The sequence below is a fragment of the Lagenorhynchus albirostris genome, chromosome 18 (genome assembly GCF_949774975.1).
Source record: "Lagenorhynchus albirostris chromosome 18, mLagAlb1.1, whole genome shotgun sequence".
Lineage (NCBI taxonomy): Eukaryota > Metazoa > Chordata > Mammalia > Artiodactyla > Delphinidae > Lagenorhynchus > Lagenorhynchus albirostris.
Genome location: NC_083112.1, coordinates 2,878,798 through 2,895,078, shown reverse-complemented (window position 1 = coordinate 2,895,078; position 16,281 = coordinate 2,878,798). Strand labels below are relative to the sequence as shown.

Here is a 16,281-nt window from a genome sequence, read left to right as displayed (position 1 = left end):
AGCTGGCCGGCCTGCCCTACACCCAGCCCAGGCCGAGCGCCCATCGTGAGGTGCTGGACGCCACTCAGAGCGCCGGGCCCCCGTGTGCCACGTGGGGGACTCTGAGGTGTCCTCGGATCCGCCGCCCCGCCGTCAGCAGGGAACTGTCTGTTCGCTTGTAGTTTGTGGCTTGATCAGTTAGGTGGAAATTGTTTATCTAGTTAAACATTTGTGGTGATGATTAAACTTTATAATTTTCCAGGAGGTGAAAAGATTTATTAGATAATTTACCTTAGTTTAAAAACTTAGGCTTCGATTTTTTTTCCTAACAATTTTACCGTCAGCTAAAGCACACATGAAAAGACAGCAGAGTATTGCTGCATGTCAGATTTGTTTCAGTAAAGTAAAAATGTTTAAGTCACAACTGTGTCATTTGAGGATGGCTTCTGTAATTCTGGCTTTCGTAGCAGTGGTGTCATGACTGTGCTGTGGGCAGCTTATGCCTTTGCACTTGGATAACCCTCTTCCTACTAACCACCCAGAACCTACTTGTTTTCAGCTTGTAGGTCCAGAAAAAGAACAGTATTTGCAGGAAAAGAGTTTTCCAATGGAAGGGTATTCTTCCCTGGGAACTCACGTGGCCTTTTTTTACAGTAACAACGTCACTGTCCTCAAAAAGAACGGCACCCGGTGCCAGGCCAGAGCGCCCTCTCCCGACCCAGTGGCCAGGCTTCCCAGCAGGCCGGAATCATGGGACACGCGTGCTGCCCCGTTGCTGACGCTACGCTGCGTGTCTGGGCATCCTCCCTCTGTTTCTGCCAGACACGAGTCCGGGGCAGTGAACCTGTACAGAACAGTCCGGTGTCAGGGTTGGTTCTGCTGAGGCCGCCTTACTGCCCCGTCCTGGCGTGGTCTCCCCCGTCGCACGAGGACCTACATATCCAGCCCTGGCGGCCTGGGGCCGCCCCCGCAGCCTCGTTTTACCTCCGTCACCTCTAGAGGCCCGTCTCCACAAACAGCCTCACTCCGAGGTCCTGGGGGTTGGGGCTCGGCATGCGGGTTTTGAGGGGACTCACCAGTCCCCACAGTGTGCGCCACGTGGAAAGTGACCACCGTGAGGCCGGCCCCCTGGGGTGCCATGTCACGGGCACGGGTGCAGCTTCCCGGGTGCCTCCCTGCGCTGGGCCCTCACGGCGTCTGGACGCGGCCTCACCGCCTCCTGTGTCCTTCTGTCCGGCAGGCCTGGCAGCTGCGCTTCAGCCACCTCGCGGGCTACGGTGCCAAATACTACTCCTACCTGGTGTCCAGGGCAGTGGCGTCCATGGTCTGGAGGGAGTGCTTTCTCCGGGATCCGTTCAACAGGTAAAGAGGCGGGGGTTTCATGGCCTGCTGCGTCCCCGCAGGACGCTGGGGCTGCTGCTGCCGGGGCCCCTCCCCAGCAGGAGCCCGGGGAAGCCAGCTTCTGGTTCCACGGGTCCTTAGAAGGAGCTTCCTTGGAAAGCAAAGCGCTACTGAGACCTGGTCTCACAGTCGTTCAGAGCGGTCTGTCTGCACCACACAGGTCGCACGGTCAGGAGGCCTCACTGCGCAGGTTGAGGCCCGTGGCCCCTCAGATGCCGGGAGCGCCCTCGCGTTTCCCACGCAGGTTATCACGTTAGTCCCAGCAGCCCTGGCGGAGCAGGAGTTTCATAAGAGGAACCGAGGCTCAGAGGGGGTGGTGCGTTCAGGGCTTCACAGCGAACCAGCTGGACTCAGGTGGGAACCAGGTCTGCTGATTCCCGGGCCCTCGCCCCCCGCCCGACCCCGCAGCTCTTCATGTCGTTGGCCAAGGCCCGGGTGTTCTCGGCAGTTCATCATCGCCTTCAGTTCCAGGATCTTTTGAACTCGAGTCTGATGTAATAGAATTTTTAAACGTTTTACAGCTCGGTACCCACATGCTATTGTGACTTCAGCCCTCTGCACACTGTAGACATTCGGTCTACTTTTTAAAATTTTATTATCTTCAAAGGCTCTGAAGCCAAAATTGAGTACCATAAATCAATTCTGGGCATTATAATTCTTCACTGAAGATTTCTATAAAATCGGCAAAATACTATCTTGTTTAAAGGAATCACACTTTACTAGAAAACCACATGCTTTTAAATACATGTATTCCCCAGTATTCATATCTGTTTATGTATGCATTCTCGCCTAGACATGCAGTTGCTATACTTTTACGGGCATGTAAAAAAGCAAGCTAGTAAAAATACTCAGTGGACTAGAAAATTTCTAACCTCTACCAAAAGATCCTTTTTGATCCCAGTTCTGAGAAGTCTCCCGGTTGGAAGCAGCAAAGCCGAGGCCAGGCGGGGCCTCTCAGCTGCCCTGTCCACGCCCCCTGCCTCGGGGCCTCGGAGCCTCAGTGCTCCCTTCAGGACGGAGCCAAGACAAGCGTTCGATGTCATCCTGCTGCTGAGAGTGACGTGCTGGCAGCATTTCCGATTAGAGACCATATTCGCAAAATTGCCCACGGAAAGATCCTCCAGAAATAGTGGAGTGAAAACGTACTTTATTTAACTGCAGTTATTTGCATTAAAGGAATTGCATTTTCTATTTAAAAAGAGAGTAACCATTAATTTAGAGGATTTCTGTCTGCCCCCCTTCGAGTGTCAGGGACACTGTTCCTTATTGAATCCAGCTGGTGAAGAGCAGCACAGACCGCAAGTGTTCTCTGTTATCCTTAGCCAGGGCTTCCTGCTGTAATGAACCCTCTCCTGACAGCTTTTCTGACTTTACTCTTAGGTCACAGTGTTATTTTCTCTCTGTTGGGTGCCATTTCAAATTCTTTTTTGAGAGGAGAGCATAAATGATTTCAAATCTCACTTTAGAATAATCCTATAGATGATGGAGAATGGGGTACGATTTTCTACTTGTTCTGTACCACGTAAACTAAACAACCCTTTCTAGAAAGAGCAGGCTTGCTCTTACAGTAACTATATCACCACTGGTCTGTCTTCGTAGAGTACGTTAAAAATCGGAATGAGATTTGTAGAAGCCAGAAGATAATGCATGGCAGCTTTTCTGAATCTGACATCAGTGTGGCTTCACTTGGGGGACTCAGGCGGGTGTGGGTGGGTGCGTGCAGGCTCCAGTGACAGTCCTCTTCCCCCCAGGGCGGCGGGGGAGCGCTACCGCCGGGAGATGCTGGCGCACGGCGGGGGCAAGGAGCCCCTGCTCATGGTGCAAGGTAAGCCCACTGAGACGCGCTTTTTTTTTTTTTTTTTTTTTTAAGGTTTATGTGTTAACATTAGCACTTTGGGTTTTGTTTCGTGTCGTCTGTAATGAAAGATGTTTCCAATTTTGTCTATTTGTTTTTTCTTTTAAAGACATGATGCTTCAGCTGTGCACTTTGTTCTGAGCATCTGTTTCATGGTGTCCCAAATAAGTTAGTGTGATTTATTTAGATTGAGAAAAAATTTCAGGCTTTAACTCTCAAAATGTTACTAACACTCTAATAGGAAACTGTTAAGTTATTGTGCATCCTCAGAAAATTTGCTTTCAGATTTTAATACTCATTTCTTATTCCCTTATGAAAGCCTAGCAATACATCTGTTAGAAATTCCAAGGCATCAGGGTGGATTTTTTACTCAAAAAATTAGAACCTAATTCAGTCTTAGACATCTCAGATGCTTGTTTTCCTATGTGTTTTTAAGTATCTCCACTGAGAATTTAATTGTGAATGGAAGTGACCGTCATGATGTTCCTTAGAATGTTCGCACAAATATTTCAAGGAAACGTGGGTGATCTTGGGTGCTCTCGGGATGCCGGCATTTCCATGCAGCCGGTCCCTCTGACTACCTGATGAAAGTGCATTTAGGGGATGACTCCCAGCCTTAGGGGGATGCTGTCTTCCTAGTGGCAACGGAGCAGTCCTGCTCGTGATGGGTTGAGGTGACGTCCCTTGCGCACATCTGTTGCACCTGCCGTCCCCTCGGGCAGGGCTGTAGCTGCTCATTCGTCCAGCCCAGTGGCCGAGAGCTGCTCACGTGCCAGGCACTGGAGGTGACAAAATCCCGCTGGGCCCTCGATTCCGTCAGCTTTTCTGGGAGGATGTGTTCGTCCAGGCTCGGTCTGCCCCCTGCCGCGGCCAGTGCGTAGAGCGGGTCTGCCGGCAGCTTCCTGCGGCCCAGCCCTGCTGTGCTTTGGGGGTGATGCCCGGTCTCCCATCTGTGGTTGCGCCTCGGGTCACCCTCTCGACGAGGAGGCTTGTGACGCCCCCCCCTTTTCTGGCTGATCCTGCCGGCCCTTGTTGAGTTCTGCTACGTCCAGTCACTGTTTTAAATGGGTTTCGTGTCCTGATTAATGAAATCTTCCAGCAGCCCTCTCAGGTGGGGTGTTCAGTACCTTCTTACCGATGGTGGAACAGCTCAGGCCCCGGCCCTGTGGTGCAGCAGAGACGGAGGATTGGAGCCTGGGACTCCCGACCACAGGGCCGGAGCTCTGAGCAGCTCCCTGGGTAGGACTGCCGGCCGCGGGCCCCTTGTGGGCTCGGTAACAGTGAAATTACTTGGCTCGTGATGGTCTACTGGGGCCCTTTGGGCTGGTAGTTTGTGGTGCTGCGTGGACAGCCCGCTGTGAGTGGGGGCAGAAGAGGCTCCAGGGCTGGTTCTCACGCGGATGTTCTGGTGGGAAAGCTCTCTCAGCAGCGGTGCTTAGTTTATCCTTCCTGACACCAGGGTCTAAACGCCGGCTGCACATAAATATTAGCTTACATATGGCTCCAGCAAAAGAAAAATATTAAATCCTTTTCAGTGTTTGTCTTTTGGTTGGTGTATTTTCCTACTCTGCTTCCAAGATGGTTGTATCATCTCTCTGGAAATTCTGTTCTTCATATGAAACATTTTTGTGTGAAGAAAAAATATTTTTCCACGAGAGAAAAACAAGCCTGTGGTTCAAACTAGAAATGAGAATGTATTCAGACCACAGCTAACACCAGCAATAGAACTGCTCGGCTTCTAAGGGTTACCCTTTTCCTCAGTGTTCCGCCGGACCTCCTTAATTCACGTGATCGGTTACACGGCAGATGAATGGGGCCACGCGCAAGAGGGTGTTACGCCAGTTGTCACTCCGTAGGGTCGGGTTTGTAAGACAAGATCAGCAGTGGCGTCCCCTCTTCCTGTGTGCGAACGGCCAGCCTGCACCCCCAAAGCAGGAGCGTCCTGCATGATGGCTCATAGCATCGGGGTGGCCCTAGGAGGAGTGACTGTGAAATTACTCAGCGTCGTGATAGGTGCTTCATCTGTTTTATTTACTTACTAGGTAAATGTAAAGAATTATGTTAAGTAGCAGAAGGTAAAGAAACAGAATCCGTACCTTCCAGTTATGTACCTCTGTGACCAAGTGCCGCCTTTCTTAACCTCCTTACTTGAGACACAACATTTCAGGCGAACGCCGAGCCCTTCCTTAGTCAGGATACCGTGAGTTGTGCTGGTGCTCTCTGTATGACCTACTCAAGTCAAACACGGCCGTGCTTTGATCTTTGAACGATAAACGCCTCACAGGTGAACCTTGAGCTCGCTGGCCTGTTTCAGAGTCGCCTCAGGTCTGAAGGAAGCGCCCGGGAGCCTCGGGGAAGATCCACGTGCGGCGACACAGACTTCTTTTCAAGGGCCCACAGTTCTTTCCTCTCAAAACTCTAAACGCCATGGAAGAAAACAAAAAGTGGTTAAGAAAGTATTTCCTTCCTGGGGGCGCGGGGAGGAGGGGAGCGGTCACGTCGCACAGTAAAACAGAATTGGATTTGCAGTTGCCAGCTCCGGTACTTAGCAAATTCCTCGACCAAGTCGATTTCCCTAAGGGACGCAAAACGTGATTTGACTTCAAAACACTTTTCTAATCTGCAGGTTGAAATTGTGTCCTTATCTAGTTTTAAACACATCCATAGCACATATAAGGATGTTAGAATATTCAGTTACTTTAATCCTCCACTAAAACACAGGGTGGCAACACACCTGACTGAATTCAACTCTTCTAACTGCCAAGGATTCCGGGGTGAGTTGAACTCTGTGTACATTCCATACAGTGTTTTCTCGTTTAAGTATCACATTTCTTAGTAATAAGAGAACTTAGTTTTTGCTTAAAATAAACCAGGATGATATGACATTTTCATTCATTTTGCCATATACTAGAAAAGTTTTTAGGTGTGCTGTGGTGAACATGACCCAGAGTTCAGTTTCTGCAGACCATTTCAGAAAATGAATGTCTCTAGAAAGATAAACAGTGAGTTTGTAACAAGGAGGTAATACCTGGTAGCCACCTGGAACGAGAATCGTTTCTACCACAGCAGGTAGAAGAGGGGGATTATACAGCTGTTGGGGGTCGGAGCTGTATTATTTCAGCAGTTCAAGAAGGACAGGTGAAGTCCCCACAGGAGGTTACATCTTCCAGTGTAAACTGCTTTATCTTTCTTTTACGTTATCCGAAATTCTTGAGTAAATGGCCCTTGTTGAGTTTTTAGGTTCAGATGTTACTTATCTTTAAATAACTAGGAAAAAACCAACACATTGAAAAATCTGCACTTGCCGGGTGCTTCCTGCTTTGCTGCTCATTTAATCCCTCTAAAGCAGGTCTGATCTCCCCCTTTCCATAGGTAACGGGGCTCGTTCTCCTCCCTGCCACCTTCCTTCCGATGCCTGCGTCTTCCTCAGGCGATCTTTGAAGGCTGACGTGAGACTGAGTTGGTCTTAGAATGTGAAGATGTCAGTGGCCTGAGCCTTGAGGCCTCAGTGATCCCCAAAGTCTGTGTGTGTTTTCACGTTGACACTGGTGAGGCCTGCCTGACGGCCACTGAGGAGCAGTAAAATGTTCCGTGATCTGTTTCCACATAAGCTCTTTAGACTTCTGTGGCAAAGCTATCAACCTGAGTCACCGTCGTTCCCGTGGGGTGATTCTCGCCACAGCCGCGTAAGCACAGTGCCCACCGAGTCTCACATTTCTGCCTCTGGTAATGGAGCCTGTGTGCGCTCGCCTGCAGCCTTGGCACGAAGGATTTTGTGGGGAAAGGAAAGGTTAAGGCCCAAGATTTTAGCGTTCCAAGGGGTTCTTTTAAAATATTAAACAGCTTTATTTCTGTTCTCCTTCCCAGAAAAGGAACTCTTAGTTTTATGACTTTTGGCCCAAAGCAGTATGAAAGTAGAGATATAACATTAGAACTTGACAGAGTTTTAAAAAGGACGAAACATCAGATAAGATGAAAAGGAATAGTAGATAAATTCTCGGCGAAGCTCCCTTCAGTCTGTTCTGTGTCGCCAGACTGACTTGTGGAACCAAAGTCTAGAAGCCCCAGGCCTCACCGTAAGCTGATTAAAATCGCAAGAGCTCACACTTCCGCAGAGCTTCGTGGCTTTCAAAACACATTCGTCGTTGCCATAACTATCCTATATCATCTCTTCTTACTACATCGTACTCTTATTCAAGAAACAAGCCAGAAATTTGTGGTGTGTATTCCAAATGGTCGCCCTCGTCCCCCAAGGAGATTAATACAAACAGTGTACGATGGTAAGCTCTCTCCTTGGTCCTAGGAGCAGGAAGTGCCCGGAGCTTGGTTTGACACCTTCTCCCCGAGAGGAAGCAGGGCTCCTTGGGGGAAGGGCTGACTCCAGGGCTGGCCTGCAGCGTCCTGCAGCGCCAGGAAGGAGGAAGGTGTTCAGGAATACACACGAGGATGGGCATGTGGGCATGTGTGTCACGAGGGACAGGCGCCCACTATAAACGAACCCTCAATGGCCAGAACTTTAACAATTTGAGCAAAAAAGTAACTAAGGCAGCATTGGGAAATAATACCCAGTATAAGTAAGTGTGTATCCATGAGCCCGCCTGACAGGAATGATTGAATGAATCAGCAGGGCAGACCTCCCGTGCAGGAGAGTTCAGATGGTTCTGTAGGTGCCCCCTGCCCCCCGAGTGTGGGCTGCACGGTGACCTCCCCCTTTCATACTGTGCTCTGGAAGGAAGGGAGAGAGACTTTACATGGAACTCTGCCTCGGCCAGGTGTTCAGGGTCAGCACCAGCAAGGCGAGTCATGCGGTCACGACCCCTAGTGTGACGAGAAGGGCACCTCACCTCTGGGGTCTTCCTTCCCAGGGTGTCACAGACAAGGGGCACCAGAGTCGAGCCTCGGCTCTCTGAGAGGAGGAGACGGCTAGGCCCGCGCTGTGCCCTGGCGCCTGCAGCAGGGTGTGCTGTGCACACCATCGTGGGTACCTGCTGCGTTAATGCATACTTAAGTTAGAGTTCACCTGGAAGGGCAGGTGTCTCCTGCGCCATTAACGACGTGATTATGGGGGATCGAACAAGATGGTGGAATAGAGGAGGGCATGGAGCTCACCTCCCCCGAGGAACACATCAAACATACATCCACGTGTGGCATGAGTCTCACGGAAAACTAACTGGAAACTGGCAGAAGGACTCCTGTACAAGCAAGGCTGTAATGGGGTAGGAAAGGAAGAAAAGTGATCGGGTCTGGACCTGTGCCCCTGGAAGGGGACTCAGAGGAAAAGAGATGGCACAGGCAGAGACCTGCTCTGGGCAGTGAGCGGTGAGAGCCGCAGACTGGGCACCTCTGTCCTGGCATCCAGCACAAGCCCCGAGGCACAGAGGAAAGGGCGGGTTGAAGGCTTCTCTGGCGCTGGCCCGGTTTCCGCCGGCTGCCTCAGTGCACGCTCCAGCCCCACATACCCCATGTCACTGGGCAGCACAGGCCTGGACAGGGTGGTGGCAGCCAGTGTTGGCACCCACTCAAGCAGTCCCCCCAGCCCAGAACTCTGACAGCAGCTGCTCCACCACAGCTCACAGCCCCGTGTGCACTGAGGCCCCATCCGCCCTGCAGTGCGGCCCTACAACGGACAGGGGCAGCTGTGAGGGACAAAGGGGACTCTCGCCTGAGGCTTTCTCCACAGAGCCAGGGAACACGGCGGGCACCGCACAGGCCGTGCGTCAGAGACAGCCCAGACCTCTGGCTGCAGCCAGCACGTGCCGACAGCCTGCACAGGCCCCCTTGCTTCAGCATCCCTGCCTCTGCAGCAAGGGTCCCAGTGTAGGGAGCAGGGAAAGCACACATGTACAGGGAGCAGAGCCAGCCCAGGCCTGACCCTTGGGGCTTCTGCTCCAGCACCTTGGGATCAGATCCCACCCCCAATAGGGCAGTGATGGCCACTGAGCAGAAGGGAAGTCTTGCTTCACACCCAGCTCCAGCCCCACCCCTACCAAGGTGATAGCTTCCAGCACACCCTGAGGAAGACATGGCTTGTGTCCACATCAGATCAACTTTCCCACCAAAGGCATCAGACACTCACAGTCTGTATAGGGCCAGTCCCTCATAAGAACGTGGTCCCTTCAAGACCACAATAGGAAACTGTTGCACCTAAATTCATAGAGGCAGAGGAATTGCTCTCAATTGAAATAATAAGAGAAAACCCCTGAAAAAAGTAATAAAACAGAAATAATTTATCAGATAAAGAATTGAAAGCATTGGTAATAAAATTGTTAAGTGAATTAGAGAACACTAGACAGAATGAATAGCAGACTAAGCAATACAGAAGAACACTTAAGGGATCTGGAAGATATAGCAAACAAATGTAAAAAAATTAAAAAAGGTTAAGAGATCTCTGGATAACATTCACATTTATAGGAGGTCCCAGAAGAGAGAAAAGGGTATTGAAAATGTATTTGAAGAAATTATGGCTGAAAACTTCCCAAATCTGAAGAAGGAAATGGATATCCAGATACAGAAGCACAGAGGGTCCCAAGCAAGATAAACCCAAACAGACCCACACCAAGACATTATAATTAAAATGGCAAAAGTTAAAGAGAGAAGCCTAAAGGCAGCAGCAAGAAAAAAATAATCATATACAAGGGAATTTGCATAAGGCTACCAGCTGATTTCTCTGCAGAAGGTTTGCAGGCCAGAAGAGACTGACATGATATATTCAAAGTGCTGAAAGGGAAAAGCCTGCAACCTAGGATACTCTACCCAGCAAGATTTTCATTTAGAATCTAAGGAGCGAGAACTTCTCAGACAAACAAAAACTAAGAGTTCATCAATGCTAAATCTACCCCAAAAGAAATATTAAAGAATCTTCTCTAAGTGGAAAAGAAGTAAGAATCTACAGAAAAGGGAAAACTCCGTAAGGACTGAGATCAACCACTTAAATAAGCCAGTACGAAGATAAAAAGACAAGAAAAATGTAAAAGCAACTATAACGATAATAAGCAGTTAAGTGATAAACATGAAATATAAAGTATGACATCAGAATCACAAAATGGGGGGGGAGTAAAAAATGTGGATCTTCTAGAATATGAAGTTAAATGACTATCAGTTTCAAACAAGTAGGTAAAATTATAGATCAGTGTATATATAAACCCCATGGTAATCACAAATCAAAAACCTACAATAGATACACAAAAACTAAAAAGAAAGGAAAACAAGCATACTACTAAAGAAAATCGTCAAACCACAAGGGAAAAAACAAAAAGAAATGAACAGAGAAGAACTAAAAAAAGCAACTGGAAAACAAGGGAAAAAATGGCAGTAAGTACATACCTATCGGTAATTACTTTAAATGTCAATGGACTAAATGCTCTGATCAAAAGACATAGGGTGGCTGATTGGATTAAAAAAAAACAAGACCCTTCTATATGCTGCCTACAAGAGACTTACTTCAGAGCTAAAGACACACACGCTGAAAGTGAGGGGATGAAAAAAGATATTTCATGCAAACAGAAATGACAAGACAGTGGGCATAGCAATACTGATCAGATAAAACAGACTTTAAAACAAAGGCTATACAAAAGACAAAGAAGATTGTGTATCATTATACAATGATAAAGGAACTCAATATAAGAAGAGGATATTACACTCGTTAACATATAGGCACCCAGGACAGGAGCGCCTAAATATATGAAGCAAATACTAACAGACATAAAGGGAGAAACTGACAATAATACAATAATCTTAGGGGACTTTAACACCCCACTTACATCAACGGACAGATAATCCAGACAGAAAACCAGTAAGGCAACAGTGGTCTTAAATGACACAACAGACTAGTTTGACTTAATAGATATCTACAGGACATTCCATCCATAAACAGCAGAATACACATTCTTCTCACGTGCACGTGGAATGATCTCTAGTATAGATCACATGCTAAGCCACAAAACAATTCTCAAAAAATTGAAGACGACAAATTATATCAGGCGTTTTCTCCCAACCACAACAGTATGAAACTAGAAATCAGTTACAGGAGGAAAAATGGGAAAAGAACAAACACGTGGACTCTATAAAAACCAGTGGGTCAGTGAACAAAGCAAAGAGGAAATCAGAAAATACCTCGAGACAAGTGAAAGTGGAAATACAACTCTCCAAAATCAGTGCAAGCAGAGGGAAGTTCACAGCAATACAGGCCTTCCTTGAAACACAAGAAAAATCTCATATAACAGTCTAACCTACCACCTAACAGAATTAGAAAAAGAAGAACCAACAAAGCCCAACATCAGTAGAAGGAAGGAAATAATAAAGATCAGAGAAAATAAATAGAGATAAAAAATAGGAAAGATCAGTAAAACCAAGAGCTGGGGTTTTTTTTGAAAAGATAAAATTGACAAACCTCTAGCAAGGCTCACCAAGAAGAAAAGAGAGAGGACCCAAAGAAACAAAGTAAATGAAAGAGGAAAAATAACAACCAATACCACAGAGATAAAAAATCATCAAAGAATCCTATGACAATAAATAGGACAACTTAGAAAAAATGGACAAATTTCTAGAAACATACAGCATGCCAAGACTGAATCAAGAAGAAACACTTTGAACAGACTGATCACTAGTAGTGAAACTGAATTTGTAGTTTTAAAAAACTCCCAGCAAACAAAAGTGAGGACTGGACGGCTTCACAGGGGAATTCTACCAAACATACAAATAAAAGCTAATACTTATCTTCCTCAAACTATTCCCCAGAATTGAAGAGAATGGAACACTCCCAAGGTCATTCTACAAGACTACCATTACCCTGATACCAAAACCAAAGACAATACAAAAAAAGAAAATTACAGGCCAATATCTTTGATGAATATAGATGCAAAAATTCTCAACAAAATATTAGAAAGCCAAATCCAAAATATGTAAAAAGGATCATACACCATAATCAAGGGAGATTTATTCCAGGTACGCAAGGATGGTTCAGTACTCGCAAGTCAATCAGTGTGGTACAACACGTTAATAAAAATCAAATGATCGTCTCAAAAGACACAGCAAAAGTATTTGACAAAATTCAGCATCTATTCATGATTGCAACTCTTACCAAAGTTGGTATAGAGGAAATATATCTCAACATAATCAAGAACATTTATGACAGACCACAGCTACCATCATACTCAGCAGTGAAAAGACGAAAAAGCCTTTCCTCTAAATTCAGGAACAAGGCAGAGATGCCCACTCTCGCCATCAATTTAATATAGTATTAGAGGTCCTAGCCACAGCAGTCAGACAAGAAAAAGAAAGAAAAGGCATCCAAATTGGAAGGGAAGAAGTCAAACTGTCACTATTTGCAGATGACGATATTTTATATAGAAAACCCTGAAGTCTCCACCAAAAAACTATTAGAATAAATAAATTCTGTAAAGTTGCAGGATACAAGATTAACCTACAGAAGTCTGTTGCTTTTTCTGTACACTAATAATTATCAGAAAGGGAAAGCAAAACAAAAAAATCCTATTTAAAATCACATCAAAAAGCATAAAATACCTAGGAATAAATTAACCAAGCAGGTGAAAGATCTAGACACTGAAAACTATAAAACACTGATGAAGGAAACTGAAGATGATACAAAGAAATGGAAAGATATCCAGTGCTTTGGATAGGAAGAATTAATATTGTTAAAATGGTCATACCTCTCAAAGCAATCTACAGGTTTAATGCAATCCCTGTCAAAATACTGATGACATTTTTCACATAACTAGAACAGATAATCCTAAAATTTGTATAGGACCACAGAAGACCCAGAATTGTCAAAGCAATCCTGAGAAAAAAGAACAAAGCTGGAGGCATAACCTCCCAGACTTCAGACTGTACTATAAAGCTACAGTAATAAAAACAGTGTGGTAATGGCACAAAAACAGACACACAGATCAGTGGAACAGTGAGCCCAGAAATAAACCCACGCACCTGTGGTCAATTAATCTACAACAAAGGAGGCAAGAATAAACAATGGAGAAAAGACAGTCTCTTCAAAGCTTAACAGCAAAGGAAACCATCAATGAAACAAAAAGACAACCTACAGAATAGGAGAAAATATTTGCAAATGGTATGACCAACAAGGGGTTAATATAAAAAATATATAAACAGCTCATACAACTCAGTATCAAAAAAACAATCCAATCAAAAAATGGGCAGATGGCCTGAATACAGGTCATCTGTGACCTGTGGCCAACAGGCACATGAAAAGATGTTCAACATCGCTAATTATTAAGGAAATGCAAATAAAAACGACAGTGAAGTGTCGTCACACTGGTCAGAATGGCTGTCATCAAAACGTCTATAAATAAATATTGGAGACAGTGTGGGGAAAATGGAACTCTCATGCACTGTTGGTGGGAATGTAAATTGGTACAGTCACTACGGAAAACGGTATGAAGGTTCTTCAGAAAACTAGAAATAGAGCTACCATATGATCTAGCAGTTCCACTCCTGGGTATGTATGTAGAACAAAACGAAAACACTAATTTGAAAAGATACATGCACCCCAGTGTTCATAGCAGCACTGTTTACAATAGCCAAGACATGGAAGCAACCCAAGTGTTCATCCACAGATGAATGGATAAAAAAGATGTGATACACACACACACATATACACGCAGTGGATTATTATTCATCCATAAAAACAATGAAATTCTGCCCTTTGCAGCAACGTGGATGGACCTAAAGAATATTATACTTAGTGAAATAAGACAGAGCAAGACAAATACTGTATGATATCACTTATATGTGGAATCTAAAAAGTAAAACGAACATATACAGCAAAACAGAAACAGACGCACAGATCTAGAAAACAAACTAGTGGTTACCAGTCGGGGGGAGGGAGCGGCCAGATGGGGTAGAGGATTAGGAGATACAGACTACTATGTATAAGAAAGATAAGCAACAAAGATACACTGTACAGCACAGGGAATTATAGCCGTCATTTTGTAATAACTGAGTATAATTCATAAAAATCCTGAATCACTGTGCTATACACTTGAAACTAAAATAAAATCGTAAATCAACTCTACTTCAAAAACATTGTGATGATTATTAGAAAAGGGACAGGTTTTTATTCACATTATGAGATTTTTTCTGAATATTTTGTCGGCCCAAATATCTTTTGTGATATAACTTTTATAACGCAAAAGAGAAGCAGGTCTAGGAAAGACGTCTGACACCCAGCAGCTCAGTGTCGCCCTCTGCCCTGACTTCAGTCGCCACGTCTGCTCAGAAGTCGGGACGCCAGCTTTGCCTTTGTGCCCTGCTCGCCCACAGCAGGACTCCTGCTTCCCCGGCCTCAGTCCCTGGGGGGGGGGGGGAGGGGGAGGGGAGGAAGCCGCCCTCCAGGCCATCCACTTGCTCTGTGAGGTGCTCTGCCCGCTGCACAGCTTTGCCTCCAGAAGCAGCGTGTGTTTCTTACGCGACACACACCTGGTGTCCCACAGGGCGTAATAAGACAGGCCTGCCCTGGTGTTTTATAATTCACCTGATGCAGGACCAGGTCAGTCTGGGTAGATTACTGAAGTTACTTAAGGAACGGACATTGAAGTGGAGAATACTTTCCCCCTGGGGGAGGTCGGAGGTGCATTCTGCCACCTCTTTTCCGGCACTGGGCGCTGCACTCTGTTACCGAAGGTGAGTCCACTCTCGGGGCTTTGCTGCAGCGGACTCAGGCCGCAGCCCTCGCACCCCGTCCCGCTCCGCCCGGAGCCCGTGGGGACCTCCGGGGCCGAGTTCTCTCAGACACACCACCTCCGGGCCTGAGACTGAAACCTCTCTCCAGGGCGCTGGCTTTCGTTCAAAAGTATTACTGCAGTGTCCTGTGTTAGTGACCAGTAAGTAATCTGATTGAATGAAAAAAGCTTTATGTTAGTTGTTGATGAAGTTAATTCATTTAACTTAGCGAATATTTAGCAAATACTTGCTGCTAACGAGGCATTTCAGGGACACAGAAATAAGAACGATACGGATCCTGCATTTACTTGAGGGGTGTAGCGTCCTGTAGGAATGACGAAGAGCATCCCCTCTGGGCCGTGTAGGCTGAGCCTGGGCACACACGGCTTGGGGGCTTCAGGACTGCAGGGGTTCAGCCCTCCGACCCGTCAGCTACCTTGCACTCGCGTCCTCTGCACCGGGGGAAGGGGCCGTGCGGAGGGTGCAGACCCAAGTGGGCAGGACAGGCCGCCTGCCTCGGGGGGGCTCTGGACACGCCCCTCACGCTAGCAGCCACGTCCACTCCCCGACATGTGTCCAGTCTGTTCTGGAGGCAGGCTGCCCCCTTCCTAGAGCTCATCACACTCTTTGCATATAAATAGCAAAGGTGGAGCTTGGAGAGAACAGATTAGTAGAGTTACAGATGCCGGGCTGAAAGAGCTGAGGCTGAAAGACAAGGCCGGTATTTCAAAGATACGATAAACCAGGAGAAAACGTGGGAAATGCCCTGCTGGAAAGAGCGCCGTTTTTCACTTTTCTGAAAAAATGGACTTTGGGATCCCAGGAATGAGCACCTCCTGTGGGTTACGGTGTCTTGTTTACACATCAGAAAGATAACCGCGTCCCGCGTGCTAGAAACCGATGGGCGCTGTGTATAATTTGGGGCGTAGGGCGGTGGGAAGCACATGCGCATTGATCTCTTCACCTGGGTAGGAGGAGTCGGCCTTTACCAGGAAGCGACAGGCCTTTCCTGCTCTAAACTTAGCCCAGAAGCCTCTACTACCCTTGGATTTCCCCCTCTATCTTACTGTCAAATGCTCCAGTGAATAAATTCAACCAACATAATTTTTGCTAGCAAAGATGATAAAAAGCCTCTGGGAAAGTAGGTTTTAAACAGAATTTTAACCTGTAACGTGTCGACCACACTTTGCATTGCATACGCCGCGTGGTTCTGGCCCTGGGAGAGCGAGTATGTCCACTGCACGCTCACTGGCCGTCATGGTCCAGCCTCTGCTCCTGCCCTCCCGCTTCCAGACAGTCTGCTTTCTAACAGGTTTATAACAGATGCCAGCACGCCACAAGGAGAGTGACTCTCC

The 16,281-nt window shown here is 46.8% G+C and overlaps 1 protein-coding gene across 1 annotated transcript in view; it reads left to right on the top strand.

Moving 5' to 3' along the window:
* Window positions 1-16,281, top strand: part of MIPEP (mitochondrial intermediate peptidase) — a 133,605-nt gene that overhangs the window by 106,343 nt on the left and 10,981 nt on the right. The window contains exons 17-18 of the mRNA XM_060129388.1: window positions 1,220-1,341; window positions 3,132-3,205. Of these exons, the coding sequence (XP_059985371.1) occupies window positions 1,220-1,341; window positions 3,132-3,205 (196 nt within the window). The remainder of the gene's footprint in view (window positions 1-1,219; window positions 1,342-3,131; window positions 3,206-16,281) is intronic.